The 15,649-nt window shown below is 33.8% G+C and overlaps 1 protein-coding gene across 13 annotated transcripts in view; it reads left to right on the top strand.

Annotated features, from left to right (window-relative positions):
* Positions 1-15,649, top strand: part of LOC136029401 (protein turtle homolog B-like) — a 327,014-nt gene that overhangs the window by 213,104 nt on the left and 98,261 nt on the right. For all 13 annotated transcript variants that reach the window (XM_065707755.1, XM_065707762.1, XM_065707756.1 and 10 more), the window contains one exon: positions 8,338-8,529. In XM_065707755.1, the coding sequence (XP_065563827.1) occupies positions 8,338-8,529 (192 nt within the window). The remainder of the gene's footprint in view (positions 1-8,337; positions 8,530-15,649) is intronic.

Genomic DNA, 15,649 nt, shown 5'->3' with positions numbered 1-15,649 from the left:
AGTAAAAAGGGATTGGAGGGCAAGCAGCGCTTCTCTCTAGCCCCTTCATTTTCCAAACACATCCAGTCAAAATTGTGAGACAGCCATTTTGTTCAGCATAGTAGAACGGTCCAGCAACTATGTCTTTAGTGAGATTGGGTATGCCAACCCCTCACAATCGCGCAATTTGCCCATTATGCTTGCTTTAAACTAAATGTTGCTTTAAACTAAGTCGAAAGGCATTATGCTTATGGTTGCCAAAAATACACCTCAGCAATACTTTGAGAACGACTGAGAATATTAAGTTAAAACTTTTGGGACTAATACTATTACTACTTCTGCTCTTATAATTTGAATAAATAAAAAGAGCGTAAGTGTATCCAGGTTGTCAAAGAACATGAATAGAATCCTTTGGGAATGATATGGTTTTATTTTTCAGGTCAACTTTAGGAGTTATAAAATTAAATTAAAAGATACAGTTTGTGTCAGGATCAAAAATTGTTGAAAAAGTTTTTCCAACATACAAATAGCAACCCCAACTACAGATTCTTATAGGAAAAACCTGAAAAGACATCAAATATTATTTTTTGCCACGAAAAAGATTATGTCACTAAAAAATGAACAGAAATTAATTTAAAAAACTTTTTCCACAAAACCAGTTTTTCAAAGCAGAGTAAAGAGCTCCATTAAGCCAAAAATAGGTGCAAATAAAGCAAAATAATCTTTCAAGCGTAAAATTACCACAAATCACTATCAAAAATAAATGAAAATCAAAGCGAACAGAAATTACAATAAATAGCCGAGTCAAACTCAAAACGAGCAAAAATTAACATTAGTACGGCGGATAACCCCCATGGCTTCTCAAGACCAGAACATAAATTGCGCTTTACTGAAAACAAAACACGTTTTATATGGTTTCACGTTTTTTACTTCCTTAAAATTAGCAATACTTTAAGGAATAAATATCAGTATATGTCAATTATACTGACAATCCACGGTCATTCGTTTTTTTCTTTCAGCAGAACCCAATTTATGTTCTGGTGGTAGTTTTGTGGTAGTTATACGCTTGGAATATTGTATGACTTTATTTCCGCTCAATTTTGGTTTAATGGAGCTCTTTAATTTTCTTTGAAAAACTTGTTTTGTGGAAAAAATGTTTTGAATGAATAAAAACCATATGGAATTGACAAACTAAAGCTTATTTAAGTCTCATCGCTTAAGACCAGCTTCACTTAAGGTTTTTAAAGATAAATTATACAACTGAGCTTCGTGAATTAGACAAAACAAACAGATGTTTAAACAAATTAGTTGTTTACATAATTAAGCATATATGCAATACATGCAAAATGAGGAAATATATTTTTAGGCGTACCATTTTCGTACTTTCCATTAGGTTTCAGATCTATATAGAGAGGATTCCGCGTATAAAATCGGTTCACCTGGGGAAATGTATTTAGACAAAGTATTTATTATGGGTGACGATAGGGTGAGGGATTTACAGGCTGAATGAGGGGCAGTTCCCCTCATATATACGAGAATCTTATTTAATTGTAAATGCGTTCAAGACTACATTAGACGTAAAAAATACAGAACAGATCCTTCGTATTTTCATATAATAGAAAGCCCGCGTGTGTCACTTAAAGATACCTTAAAACCGGTTAAAAATTTTGTTCGTCCATGTTACTTCGATAAAAACAAATTTCCAGATGAAGGCTTAATTTTTTATTCAAAATCCAGTTTTATTTCTCAGTTGTTGTTTTTTTTAGATGGCTCTATTACTCTTTTTTATTTTTGTCTCTTTGATTTGTTTGCGCAATTTATTCGATTCTATTTTTTTCTTGTTTTTGTACTAAGGAAAGCTATTATAAGGACATCTGACACTGCTATTGATGAATAAATGAAACCAAAAAAGAACTTAAATAAAAATGAATAATTAAGTCCAAGTTAAAATAAAGAGAAATTATCACAAACAGGAGGCTAGTGCCCTCTAAATCTTCTTATTGTCAGAACACTATTTGTGCTTTAATTTTGGGATTAATTTGCTTATCTATAGGGGTGTCTTTTATCTTGTTAGATGTAATTATTCATTCTGATTCCTGTTGGCTTTGGGTTTCATCTATTCTTTGTTAATAATTTCTATTTCTGTTTATTTTCAGTTTGAGTTTTCATATAATTATATAAAAAAAACAAGTTTTTTTTAACTGCAAGTAAGGAGCGACATTAAAACTTAAAACGAATAGAAATTATTCCGTATATGAAGGAGGTTATCCCCTCCTCAACGCCTCGCTTTTTATGCTAAAGTTTGACTCTTTCTCACAACTCTACTTTTTAAAACAATAAAAAAAACTATACTTGTATATTTTTATTACGTATATGAGGGAGTTCGTCCCCTCTTCAATAACTCGCTTTTTACACTAAAGCTTGAATTTCATCCCAATTCTTTAAGAATGACCCCTGAATCACGAAGGTCGTAGAATAAATAGTTGAAATTACTGAAAATACTTTGGCGTAAAGAGCAAGGTATTGTGGAGGAGACGAACCCCCTTATATGTATAAGGGGGTTCTTTTTAGAACCCCCTTATATATTCTTCCGTTAGTTTTAAGTTTTATACTTAAATAATATCTTCTGTTAGTCTTAAGTTTTAATGCTACTGCTTACTTCCAGTTGAAAATTTTTTTTTATTTATTTTCTCATTGTTTTTTTAATAATACTAGAAAATCCTGCGCCCTCTTCATAGAAATTCTCTTCCCTCGTGATAAAATCCTCCATGGAAAAATCCTCCAATGTAGCCCCCCTCCCCCAACCCATCCCCACCCCAAATCTAAAAAGTCCCCCTTAAAACGTCTGTACACTTCCCGACAGCCATTACTATATGTAAACAATGGTCAAAGTTTGTAGCTTGCAGCCCCTCCCCCGGGGACCGTGGGGGATTAAGTCGTCCCCAAGACATAGTTATTTGGTTTTTTCGACTATGCTGAACAGAATGGCTATCTCAAAGTTTTGATCCGTTGATTTTGGGAAAAAAATTAGTGTTAGAGGGGGCCTATATGCCCTCCGATTTTTTAGTCACTTAAAAAAGACACTATAACTTAATTTTCGTTAGAATGAGCCCTCTCACGACATTCTAGGACCATGGTTCTATACGATCACCCTTGAGAAAAAAACAACAACAAATAAACAAAAGAAAAAACGTATCCGTGATCTGTCTTCTGGGAAAAAATACAAAATTCCACATTTTTGTAGATAGGAGCTTGAAACTTCTACAGTAGGGTTGTCGGATACGCTGAATCTGATGGTGTAATGGGTAACTTTTGATGGGTAAGACTAAACTTGATAAAACCTATATATTTAAAATCAGCATTAAAATTCAATTCTTTTGATGTAACTATTGGTATCAAAATTCCGTTTTTTAGAGTTTCGGCTACTATTGAGCCGGGTCGCTCCTTACTACAGTTCGTTACCACGAACTGTTTGCTTTCATTTCAGCTAGTCTTACTTCGCAGAAATTAGCAGAAATTACTTCATTTCTGTTCAACTCTGCTAGGGTACTTAAACTAATGAAAGTAAAGGGTGACGTTAAAATTCAAAACGAACATATGTTGTCTTTGAAAACCACCCCTCCCCTTTCTATGCTCCTAATTTTATCCTGCACAAGAAATATCAACTTTTTTTTAAAATCATTATACCTCAAGAATGACATGGCTCTTTTAGTCATATTAAATAAAAACACAAGTTGTTTCAACTGAAAGTAATGAGTAATATTTAAACATGAGAAGAACAGAAATTATTACATATAAGAGATGAATCGCCCCCTCCTGAACACCTCGCTCTTCACGCTAGAGTTTTTCAGCATCTTTAAAAAAAAGTTACTTATTGTTCCAATTAAAAGACCCTTGTGTTTCAGGAGTCGTTTTTAAAGAATTGGTCTAAAATTTAAACTTCAGCGTAAATAGTGAGGTTTTGAGGAGGGGGCGATCCCCCTTGTTTACATAATAGTTTCTATTTATTTTAAGTTTTAATATTGCTCCCTAATTTCAGTTGAAATAACTTGTTTTTTATTTAATTTCTGATCGTTTTTTAAATAACGCCATGAAATCTGGCTCCACCTCCGCGGAAAAATGCCCTCCCCATGAAAATATCCTCTGGACAATTCAATCCTCGTCAAAATATACCCTGTACAATTACCCTTAACACCCCCACGCGTAAAATTTAGTCAGCAAAGAGAAAGCGTGACATATAAAGAAATTTCGTATGGGATTCTAGAAAATTCCCCCAGTATACAATTTCCCCTGAAAAGTTCACCCATTTGGATATTCCTTCTCCATGGAAAATTCTCCCCATGCAAAGTTCCTCAGAAAAATTTGTCCTCACCCGAAAAATGTATGCATAATCAGGGTCGTTTCTAGCCAAAATGTTTGGGAGGGAGAGCAAGAGATTTTACCGACTGGCTGGTCATTTCTACCGGGTGTTTTGGTCAAAAATTAGCATAATGTCCATTTTGAATATAATTCGTAAAATCACTGTCGAGTCAGTAAAACCGTTGCATTCATCACCTGAGATTGAGATTTTGGTACATATCATGTCGCTATTTTAATGCTGTTTATTTAACCAAATGGAAAATTACGGCATCATCTGTAAATTCACGACAGGAGCTTGTGAAATTGCTGCGTTTACGGACCAAGTTCGGAATTTCTGTAGATGACATGTCAGTATTTTCATGGTCTTGTTGAACCAAACAAAGAATTTTAGCGGAGTCGGAAAAATCGTAGCGCGAAGCGCCACGATTTTACCGGCTTTTATTTCTTACTGAATGACGAAAAACATTGGGGGGCTCACTCCCTCCCCCCATAAGTAACGGCCCTGTGAATACTTCCCAAATACTAATGCTATACAAATACTATGTGTGAACAATGAACAAACTTCATAACTCAAAGATCTTTCACCAGGGGCCAGTGGGGGTCATGTTATTTCCAAATGCATAGTTATTTGGCCAGTTCAAAATAGCAATTTCATAATTTTGATAGGATGATTTGGGGGGAAAAGTGGCATGAGAGGGGTTTCTTAGTTGCTCTCTAATTTTTTGTTCACTTCAAAAGAGCACTAGAGCCTCTAATTTTCGTTAGAACGAGTCCTCTCTTAGTGTTCTAGACCGACTGGGTCGATAAAATCACCCCTGGAAAAAAATAAATAAATAAACATGCATCCGTGATCTTCTTCTGGCAAAAGTACAAAATTTTACATTTTTGAAGGTAGGAGCTTGAAACCTCAGTAGTGTTCTATGATGTCCTGAATCTGATGGTGTGTCTTTCTTAAAGATTCTATGAATTTTAAGGGGTCTTCCCCCTTTTTTCGAAAATTAGGCAATTTTTTCAGGCTCTTAGCCTTTGATCGGTATGACTAAACTTAACAAAACTTACATGTTTAGAATCAGCATAAAAATCCGATTCTTTTGATACATCTATTGGTATCAAATTTCCTTTTTTAAAGTTTTGGTTACTATTTAACCAGGTCGCTCCTTACTTACAGTTTTTTCCCACGAACTGTTTGATTTGCTTGAAACAACGGACTCTCGTGTTCTTCTTTTTTTATTATTCACACACAAGGCGTATGAATTGTAAGTCTTGTTTAAAGCCTTGGTCATACTTTAGTGTAGAGAAGGAGGGATAACAGGCCCACCTCATATGTTGAATAATTTCTGTTTGTTCTAAGTTCGAATTCTTTACTTTCATTTCAATTTTTTTCTTTTATTTGATTTGGAAAAAAGAAACATGAAGACGGCCCACAGAGTCAGTTGTCTGCCTAATATACCTTTGAATTTTCATTTTAATTAAATAGAAAAAAGGAAGTTTTTTCAAATGAAAGTAAGGAGCAACATTAAAACTTAAAACGAACAGAAATTACTCCGTATATGACAGGGGCTTTTCCTCCTCAACGCCCCGCTCTTTACGCTAAAGTTTGACTCTTCCTCTTAACTCTAATTTTTAAAACAGTAAGAAACTTTAGCGTAAAGAGCGGGGCATTGAGGGGCTCTTCACGCTTAAGTTTGACTCTTTCTCTTATGTCTACTTTTTAAAACAGTAAGAAACTTTAGCGTAAAGAGCGGGGTATTGAGGAGGAAAAGCCCCTGTCATATACGGAGTAATTTCTGTTCGTTTTAAGTTTTAATGTTGCTCCTTACTTTCATTTAAAAAAAACTTGTTTTTTCTATTTAATTTCTGGACGTTTTTGAATTAATACATGTTTTGATCTTGGCTCTCCGCACATAAATAATTAAAACAAAATTTGCATATTAATTAATTGCAATTATTGGAAGACTTTGAGAAAAAAGGAGTGAAGGAGGAGGCCAAGTTCCCCTCCAGTTTTTTGATTACTTCAAAAGGCAAGTAGAACTTTTAATTTTTTACAAACGTTTTCATTGGTAAAAATTATACGTAACTTACGAATTAACTTACGTAACGAACTTCTATATTCGTATGTTTTTATTGCGTATATGAGGGGATTCAACCCTCGTCGATACCTCGCTCTTTACACTAAAGCTTAAATGTCCAATTTAAGCTTTAGTGACTTTGAGCTTTAAGCTTTAAGTTTTAGAATTTAAATCACACTCTGAATCACAAAGGCCGTAGAATAAATAATTGAAATTGCTAAAAATACTTTAGCGTAAAGAGTGAGGTATAACGAGGAGGTAAACCACTCATATGCGTAATAATTTTTGTTCGTTTTAAGTTTTAATGCTGCTCCTTACTTTCAGTAGAAAAAACTTTTCATATTTATTTTTTCATTGTTTTTTTCAAATAATGCTTTCATATAATAATTTGATATATTATATTATTTATATTATATTATAATATAAATAATTTATATAATAATTTCATTATAATAATTTTTCACATAATAATTATATTCATATAAATAATTTTTTCAAATAATTTTCTTCCCCCCTGAAAAGTTCCTCCATGAAAATATCCTCCCACGTATCCCCCCTCAAATCTCCCCCTAAACCAAAAAAAATCCTCCTTAAAACGTCTGTACACTTCCCAGTAACCATTACTATATGTAAACACAGGTCAAAGTTTGCAACTTGCAGCCCTTCTGCGGGGGAGTAAGTCGTCCCTAAAGACGTAGTTATTCGGTTTTTTGAATAAAATGGCTATCTCAGAATTTTGATTCGGTGACTTCTGGTAAAAATGAGTGTGGGAGGGGGCCTAGGTGCCTTTCAATTTTTTTGGTCACTTAAAAAGGGCACTAGAGCTTTTCATTTCCGTTAGAATGAGCCCTCTCGCGACGTTCTAGGACCGGTCAGTCGATACGATCACCCCTGGGAAAAAAACAACAAAAAAAACAAATAAACACGCATCCGTGATCTGTCTTCTGGCAAAAAATGCGAAATTCCATATTTTTGTAGATAGGAGCTTGAAACTTCTACAACAAGGTTCTCTGATACGCTGAATCTGCTGGTGTGATTTTCGTTATGATTGTATGACTTTTAGGGGGTGTTTCCCCCTATTTTCTAAAATAAGGCAAATTTTCTCAGGCTCGTAACTTTCGATGGGTATAACTGATCTTGATGAAACTTATCTATTTAAAATTAGCATTAAATTGCTATTCTTTTGATGTAACTATTGGTATCAAAATTCCATTTTTTAGAGTTTCGGTTACTACAGTCGCTCCTTAGAGTCTCTCCTTACTACAGTTCGTTACAACGAACTGTTTGATAACATTTTATTGCCCAAGAAGGATGTGTTCCCTTCTCCCTCCACTTAATGGTCACAAATTCTGTCCCTTCTTGCGCAGCAAAGGAATTTGCTGTTCAAATCTGAAAAGTAATGGCTAAAAGTAAGGAACTATTAATTTTTTTCAAACTATTATATCGCTTACTGTCTGCTATTAACAGCTCTTATTCCTATATTTCAAAATACAGTTATTCACTTTTAAGAACAAAAATTATATTTTTATGCACCTACCAATATCTTCTCCAAATAATATTTATCCTGCCTCTGTTTACAAATGAAAACTAATAACAGCAAAAAGTGATGAAGATCTTCCAGAGACATTGGTAAGCGCACAGGGCGTCGAACCGACGCTGCAGGTGCTGGGTCTTTCTTACATGGACAAGTAACTACCTTGTAGTCCAACTTTGTCACAATGCGGATCGATCTGTGTGCCCCGTATTGCCAAACGGCGCGCCATCGACTCTGCTGCGACCACTTTTTGGCCACTGCGCGCCATCATCCACTCCACTTTTAATATTATTAGAGAGGTAAATGAATGTCTCAACTTTTAGATTTTTGCTTCAATTTTCTGTTTGCGGTACATTATTCAAAAGCATTATAATCGAAAATAGAAATTTATTTCAGGTTCTCCAATGCCAGAAGTTATGTGGTATAGACAGGGTGAGCCCGTTCATCCTTCACCCTCTATTGGAGTAGTTAATGATGGCACCGAACTGCGCCTAGCATTCATTCGACAAGAAGACATTGACGATTATACTTGTGTTGCAAGGAATAGTAAAGGAAGAGTAACGCACACTACCAAGATAGTAATTGCTGGTATGTAGACAGTGATCCTTTCCCTATTCATTTATTTATCTAATTGAAAACCCGTCTATAAAAACTTGAAAAGGACGGAGGATAAGCTGGAAAAAAAAAATTAACGAAACGAACGTGACAGATCATGGGCCTAGTGCGAGAAAAATTGTCAATAAAAATCAGATAAGAACGCCAAAGTTTTTGTTAGCAGTTTCCAAAGGAAATAGCAAGTAGTATGTGAGGAAATGCCGCGGCATTATATAGGCTAGCAAAAAGCATCCGGCTGAACCGAAGTCTGCATAAAGCAATAGAAGCATAAGCTGGATTGAGGAACCTATGGGGAGGCCGAGACAAATAAGTTGGTCAACAGGTTGGACAAAACTATTCCCAAGAGTTAATTTAAACATTTTCCAATTAAAAAGAATTATATCAAATTTAACAGACTTGAATTGTAATCCAATTTTCTGGTACACAGCTTACAAGGGTTTTCAAAAAGTGTGATTGGAGAACACAAAGTAAAGTTTTTGGTCTCGTATTGCCTATCGAACTCACTCCCATTTCTCAAGCTTAGCACATATAGAGATGTAATTCCTCTTTCTACTTAGTGTCATTTGTACCTCTTTGACTGAAGCCTTTCGAAATATTTATTTCGTGATGGATCTATATTTAAGAATACTAAATTCAATTGACATCTAATTTTTTACCCTAGTTTTTTAACATACATGGCAATAAATTAATTTTGTGAAAAAAACTATTTTACTCCTCATAGTTTTAATCAGATTTTTTTTTATCTTTTTTTCTTCTTAAAATTCTTTTTGTATGTTAATTACCGATTATACATATATTTTACTAAATTTGTTTTACCCTCTTTATTGCTAAGTGTCATTAATCTTCTAATAATAAGATTTATATAATGTTAATTTAATATAATATTACGTTTATTGGGTAAATAAAAAACATTAGATATCCATTGAAGAGACGTGTGAGCAATGTACCGCGGACATCCTATGAAAAGCAAATTTACTGCGAACAGTGTAAAACATACCAAAGATATGTTGCTGTAAAGGCTACAATGATGTTTTTTGTAAAGACAGATTGCAAGATTGCAGGTTGCAGGAAATTGAAGATTGCAGGAAAAAAAAGTCTTGTTTTGATGTATAGCTTAAGAAAATAATATCGGTTAACCTTAGTTTTGTAGGATTGGCTCCTAAATAACTAAGAATTCCCCCGTTTGTTCAAAAGTTTCTGTCTTTTGCTAGTTAGTATAGTCATAGTATAGTCATACGTGCTTATCCATATTGGATATGTTTATTTCAACTATGTTTTGGAAGAAAAAAAGGGGCATAACTTGTCTAAAAGAAAGACCTGAATTATTCTGATATTATTAAGTATTTTCCTTACTGGAATATTCTTTTCGTTTCTAAGCTGCCATAATATTCAGCAGAAAGTGTTGGATTTGAAAGCAAGAAAGTCATTTTTAACAGGCTAAGCGAACATGTCACACCCAGATTCAGTAAAAGGTCATTGGGAAAAAAAGTGACAAGAAATACTGTAGGGAATTCATAAGAAATAATAGTTGTCACAATAAAAAGGCAAGAAATTAATTTATCATCTATTTCAGCAAGAGAGAGAGAGAGAAGAAAGGAGGGGGAGGAAGGGAAGAGAGAAGGAGAAAGAAACAAGAAAGGAAGAAAGAGAGAGATTGAGAGAATGGGAGCGAAAGAAAAATATATTAATACAACTTAAACGTGGTTATGTATCACTTTAAAATGGACAAATTCTAAACCCGTTATATTCTACTAGCTTTAAATTGTGAAAGTTTAACCGATTCATCTATATTTCATATAAGGAGGGCACTATTAAGGTGGGACGGGCTCTCGAGGAATCTTCCTATACCTCCCATGTTAAACATTTGGAGTTTGCCTGATGTTCCTGAATTAGTGATCTTGGCGGTTTTCTATTTTAACAAATAAAAAAAAATTTAGTGAATATTTTGATCTAAACAAATCTTAAAGCCGACAATTATTTTTTTTATAATCCCAAAATAATTATAATACCTGTTTCGGGTTTGCATTCTAGATTGCTAAACTTGACACCGTTGTTGTGGGGTATCAAAAAATAGAGCAAAAAAAAATTCTATTCAACAATCAGAAACTTATTTCTATAGTAAACGCTTGCTGGCTGCAGTCCCTTCAAATACTCGACATGTTTGTGTTCCGGAGTTAAAAATTTCCATAAAAAGACTAGATGCAGCTATAATCGGAGCGCGTAAGAATGCATAAATTAGACCAAGGGACTAACCACTTGGATTGTTCTTGAGCAATTCAGTGAAATATTAGTTAGTTTTAACCCGTTTAAACAGAGTCTGAAAAATAAGTAGCGTGCAGACACCAAACTGCCGGTTAATAAATATATATAAAAAAGTTATATTGTATAAATAATTACAAGAAGAATTGCTAAGGATAACCTGCGCCTAATCGTAATTTTGAGTAAGAAACCCCTTAGGCTCAACCTTCTCATGTTTGTTTAGTTGAAGCAAAGAAGAAAACTGATAACTTTGTCTTTGACCGAGTTACCGCCTCTGAAAAGGATTGACTAGGGAGTAAAATGCTTAGACTTCCGTTAGGTCTTAAATGACTTCTCCTTTGATTTTGTCTATGAGCATTGATGGTGGGGCTACAGGGATGGAGTCAAACTGCATAACAGTCTTTCAAACAGTTCGTGGTAACGAACTGTAGTAAGGAGCGACCCGGCTCAATAGTAATCAAAATTCTAAAAAATGGAATTTTGATACCAATAGCTACATCAAAAGAATTGCATTTTAATGCTGATTTTAAATATATAAGTTTCATCAAGTTTAGTCTTACCCATCAAAAGTTACGAGCCTGAGAAAATTTGCGTTATTTTAGAAAATAGGGGAAACACCCCCTAAAAGTCATAGAATCACACCATCAGATTCAGCGTATCAGAGAACCCTACTGTAGAAGTTTCAAGCTCCTATCTACAAAAATATGGAATTTTGTATTTTTTGCCAGAAGGCAGGTCACGGATGCGTGTTTATTTGTTTGTTTGTTTGTTTTTTTTTTCTTTTTCCCAGGGGTGATCGTATCGACCCAGTTGTCCTAGAATGTTGCGAGAGGGCTCATTCTAACGGAAATGAAAAGTTCTAGTGCCCTTTTTAAGTGACCAAAAAAATTGGAGGTTACCAAAACAGTAAAAAATTTTACTGTTTTAAAAAGAAGAGTTGAGAGAAATAGTCAAACTTTAGCGTAAAGAGCGGGGCATTGGTGAGGAAGCAGCCCCTTTCATATACGAAGTAACTTCTGTTCGTTTTAAGTTTTAATTTTGCTCCTTACTTTCCGTTAAAAAAACTGTTTTTTTTAATTTAATTTTGGAAAGAGCTGTGTGCTGAAACACTTCAATTTCTTGAATATTTGGAGATTTGTGGATAAAATTGAGAAAAAGAAGTTACGTTTTGGTGTCAGTTGAGATGGGCCCATTGATATTTCCCATGGACATTCTTATTTTGAATATTGAAATCTACTGCAGGGTCTGTAGTCATGCTGATTGAGTCACGAAACAGTTTTAAGGACTGATACCCTTTCAGGCTTCGCATGGCTTAGTTCTCTTGCGGAATCTAAATTTCTGCGCACTGTAAGAAAACTTTTTTTTTCATGGAAAACCAGGAAATGAAGAGCCGATGTTCAGGAAACCCAACAAGTGTTCTGAATATTCTTATGTCTTCTCTGGTTAATTTTTATATTTGTACTTTTTACAAATAATTTGAATCTAGCTACAATAACTCCAAAGAATTGTTCGTTACGAAAAATTGTGTTTTGAAGATTGTACCTTGTGGGGACTTATAAATGATAAATTTAGTGTTAATTTCGATTTTTCCATACTCTTGATGGGACGGCCTCTTTTTTTCCTTGATTAGTCTTAATCTTGTTTTTAATTGTTTGTGTTACTGTGGCGTATTATGTATCTACTTTTGTGTAATGCATTAACCTGACCCATCAAGGTATGCACTTAGTTAGCTAGAGTTGTAATTTCGTTGCAACTATTTCTATTCGTATTCTGTTAATAAATATCTACCTAATAAAAGATTCTTTTGTGTTTGAACTCTTTTTATCTCTTTCAGATTTTCATACAAAAGAGCTTTAATTTTATTATTTATTTTCGTTCTAGAATATAGGAGGAGTTCAGTAGGTGTATACTCGGTGTTTCGTCAGAAAGGGGCGTTTTACCCATCCAGTCAGGACTATCCAGTCTAGGGACAATTTTTAGCTTCTGGGATTTTTATTCAGGTTTTTGGTTTGATTTGAGGTCTTTGGTTTTAGTTTCGTTCTGTTTTTAAAAAAGGCAAATACGAAGTTTTCCTAAAACATCAACAACACTAAATGATTTGCGTTTTCTTTTGGCATTTCGATCAAATGATCTACAACACCAGGAAGTGATCAGCATGATCCAGAGAATCCGATAGCTTCCAAAAGATGCAACTGGCAATATAAATTTTTGAACCCTTATGCAAGGAAGCTGATACACTAAAATTAATAAGAACCTTAAGAACAAAGCTAGACAGGTGAATCTTTTTATTTTTATCGTCTTGTTACTATTTCAAGGGGTTCCTCTGTATTATTTTCTGTTGCCTTGAGTCTTGAGACAGTTTTATACAGCATTTTTGAAAATTTTAAGATTTTTATTCCCCCCCCCCCCTTCTCTCCAAGGTCTATGCATCATGACACAAGAAAGCAAGTATTAGACTCTAAACTGTAGAATAATAACAATCCTGTAGAAAATTGACTTTAAATTTTTTGAATGAGCTTGAAAGAATATAGCCGAGTGGTTATATTCTTGGTAGTCTATATTATTGTTTTCTATATTCTTTGCAGTATATATTCCTGGTAGTCTATATTCTTGGTAGTCTATATTCTTAGTTTTCCATATTCTTGGTAGTCTGTATTCTTGTTAGTCTATATTCTTGTAATCTATATTCTTGTAGTCTATATTCTTGGTAGTCTATATTCTTGTAGTCTATATTCTTTGTAGTATATATTCCTGGTAGTCAATATTCTTGGTAGTCTATATTCTTGGTAGTCTATATTCTTGGTAGTCCATATTCTTGGTAGTCTGTATTCTTGGTAGTCTATATTCTTGGTAGTCTATATTCTTGGTAGTCTATATTCTTGGTAGTCTATATTCTTGGTAGTCCATATTCTTGGTAGTCTATATCCTTGTTAGTCTATATTCTTGTTAGTCTATATTCTTGGTAGTCTATATTCTTGTAGTCTATATTCTTGGTAGTCTATATTCTCGGTAGTCTATATTCTTATTAGTCTATATTCTTGTTAGTCTGTATTCTCGGTAGTCTATATTCTTGTAGTCTATATTCTTTGTAGTATATATATTCCTGGTAGTCTATATTCTTGGTAGTTTATATTCTTGGTAGTCTATATTCTTGGTAGTCTATATTCTTGTTAGTCTATATTCTTGTTTGTATGTATTCTTGGTAATCTATATTCTTGTAGTCTATATTCTTGGTAGTCTATATTCTTGTAGTCTATATTCTTGGTAGTATATATTCTTGTAGTCTATATTCTTGGTAGTCTATATTCTCGGTAGTCTATATTCTTGTTGGTCTATATTCTTGTTAGTCTGTATTCTTTGTAGTCCATATTCTTGTAGTCTATATTCTTGATAGTCTATATTCTCGGTAGTCTATATTCTTGTTAGTCTATATTCTTGGTAGTCCATATTCTTGGTAGTCTATATTCATTTAGTCTATATTCTTTGTAGTATATATTCCTGGTAGTCTATATTCTTGGTACTCTATATTCTTGGTAGTCAATATTCTTTGTAGTATATATTCCTGGTAGTCTATATTATTGGTAGTCTATATTCTTGGTAGTCCATATTCTTGGTAGTCTATATTCTTGTTAGTCTATATTCTTGTATTCTATATTCTTGGTAGTCTGTATTCTCGGTTGTCTATATTCTTGTTAGTCTATATTTTTGTAGTCTATATTCTTGTAGTCTATATTATCGGTAGTCTATATCCTTGTAATCTATATTCTTGTTAGTCTATATTTTTGTAGTCTATATTCTTGGTAGTCTATATTCTTGTTAGTCTGTATTCTTGTTAGTCTATATTCTTGTAGTCTATATTCTTGGTAGTCTATATTCTTGGTAGTCCATATTCTTCGTAGTCTATATTCTTGTTAGTCTATATTCTTGTAGTCTATATTCTTGTAGTATATATTCTTGGTAGTCTATATTCCTGTAGTCTATATTCTTGGTAGTCTGTATTCTCGGTAGTCTATATTCTTGTTAGTCTGTATTCTTGGTAGCCCATATTCTTTGTAGTATATATTCCTGGTAGTCTATGTTCTTGGTAGTCTATATTCTTGGTAGTCCATATTCTTGGTAGTCTATATTCATGTTAGTCTATATTCTTGGTAGTCTATATTCTTGGTAGTCCATATTCTTGGTAGTCTGTATTCTTGTTAGTCTGTATTCTTGTAGTCTATATTCTTCTAGTCTATATTCTTGGTAGTCTATATACTTGTAGTCTGTATTCTTGGTAGTCTGTATTCTCGGTAGTCTATATTCTTGGTAGTCTAATTACGAATTAGAGTCTATTAAAGCTGAACTATGGAGAATAAGGATTGTAACATTGTCAGCGATGCTTTTTCTTTCTTTATGTCGTTGTTCTTGTAGCACTACTTTAACCAGCCTCCTATAGTTTCTCAAGTTAAATTTGGTGAAACAAATATTTTGAATAAAAAGACGTAGTTATTAAAGATCGCTTTGAGAATGCTCTTACTTTTCCTGAATTTCAGTATTTTGCTGTTCCTGACATATGGAAGAAAAATTAGTGTTTGCATTTCATAAGGACTTGAACTAGGGAAAGGCAACTTGCTTGCCAGGCGAGTAGTCTATGATACTAAAATTGGATTGAGAGCTGATGCTTTTGGCCCACCTTGATACGCTTGACTAAATACTGTGTATGAGCCCTGTTTGAATTAGCAACATAAAGCCGACAGACTGCCGACATCATGTTAACACTTTGGTTTTTAGTGTTTTATTTATATCTTTCTGTGTCAACTTGAAATAGCAAATCGAACGCATTTTTTGGCATTAA

This window comes from Artemia franciscana, chromosome 7 (assembly GCF_032884065.1).
Source record: "Artemia franciscana chromosome 7, ASM3288406v1, whole genome shotgun sequence".
In the NCBI taxonomy this organism is placed as follows: domain Eukaryota; kingdom Metazoa; phylum Arthropoda; class Branchiopoda; order Anostraca; family Artemiidae; genus Artemia; species Artemia franciscana.
This window is presented reverse-complemented; position numbering and strand designations above follow the sequence as displayed.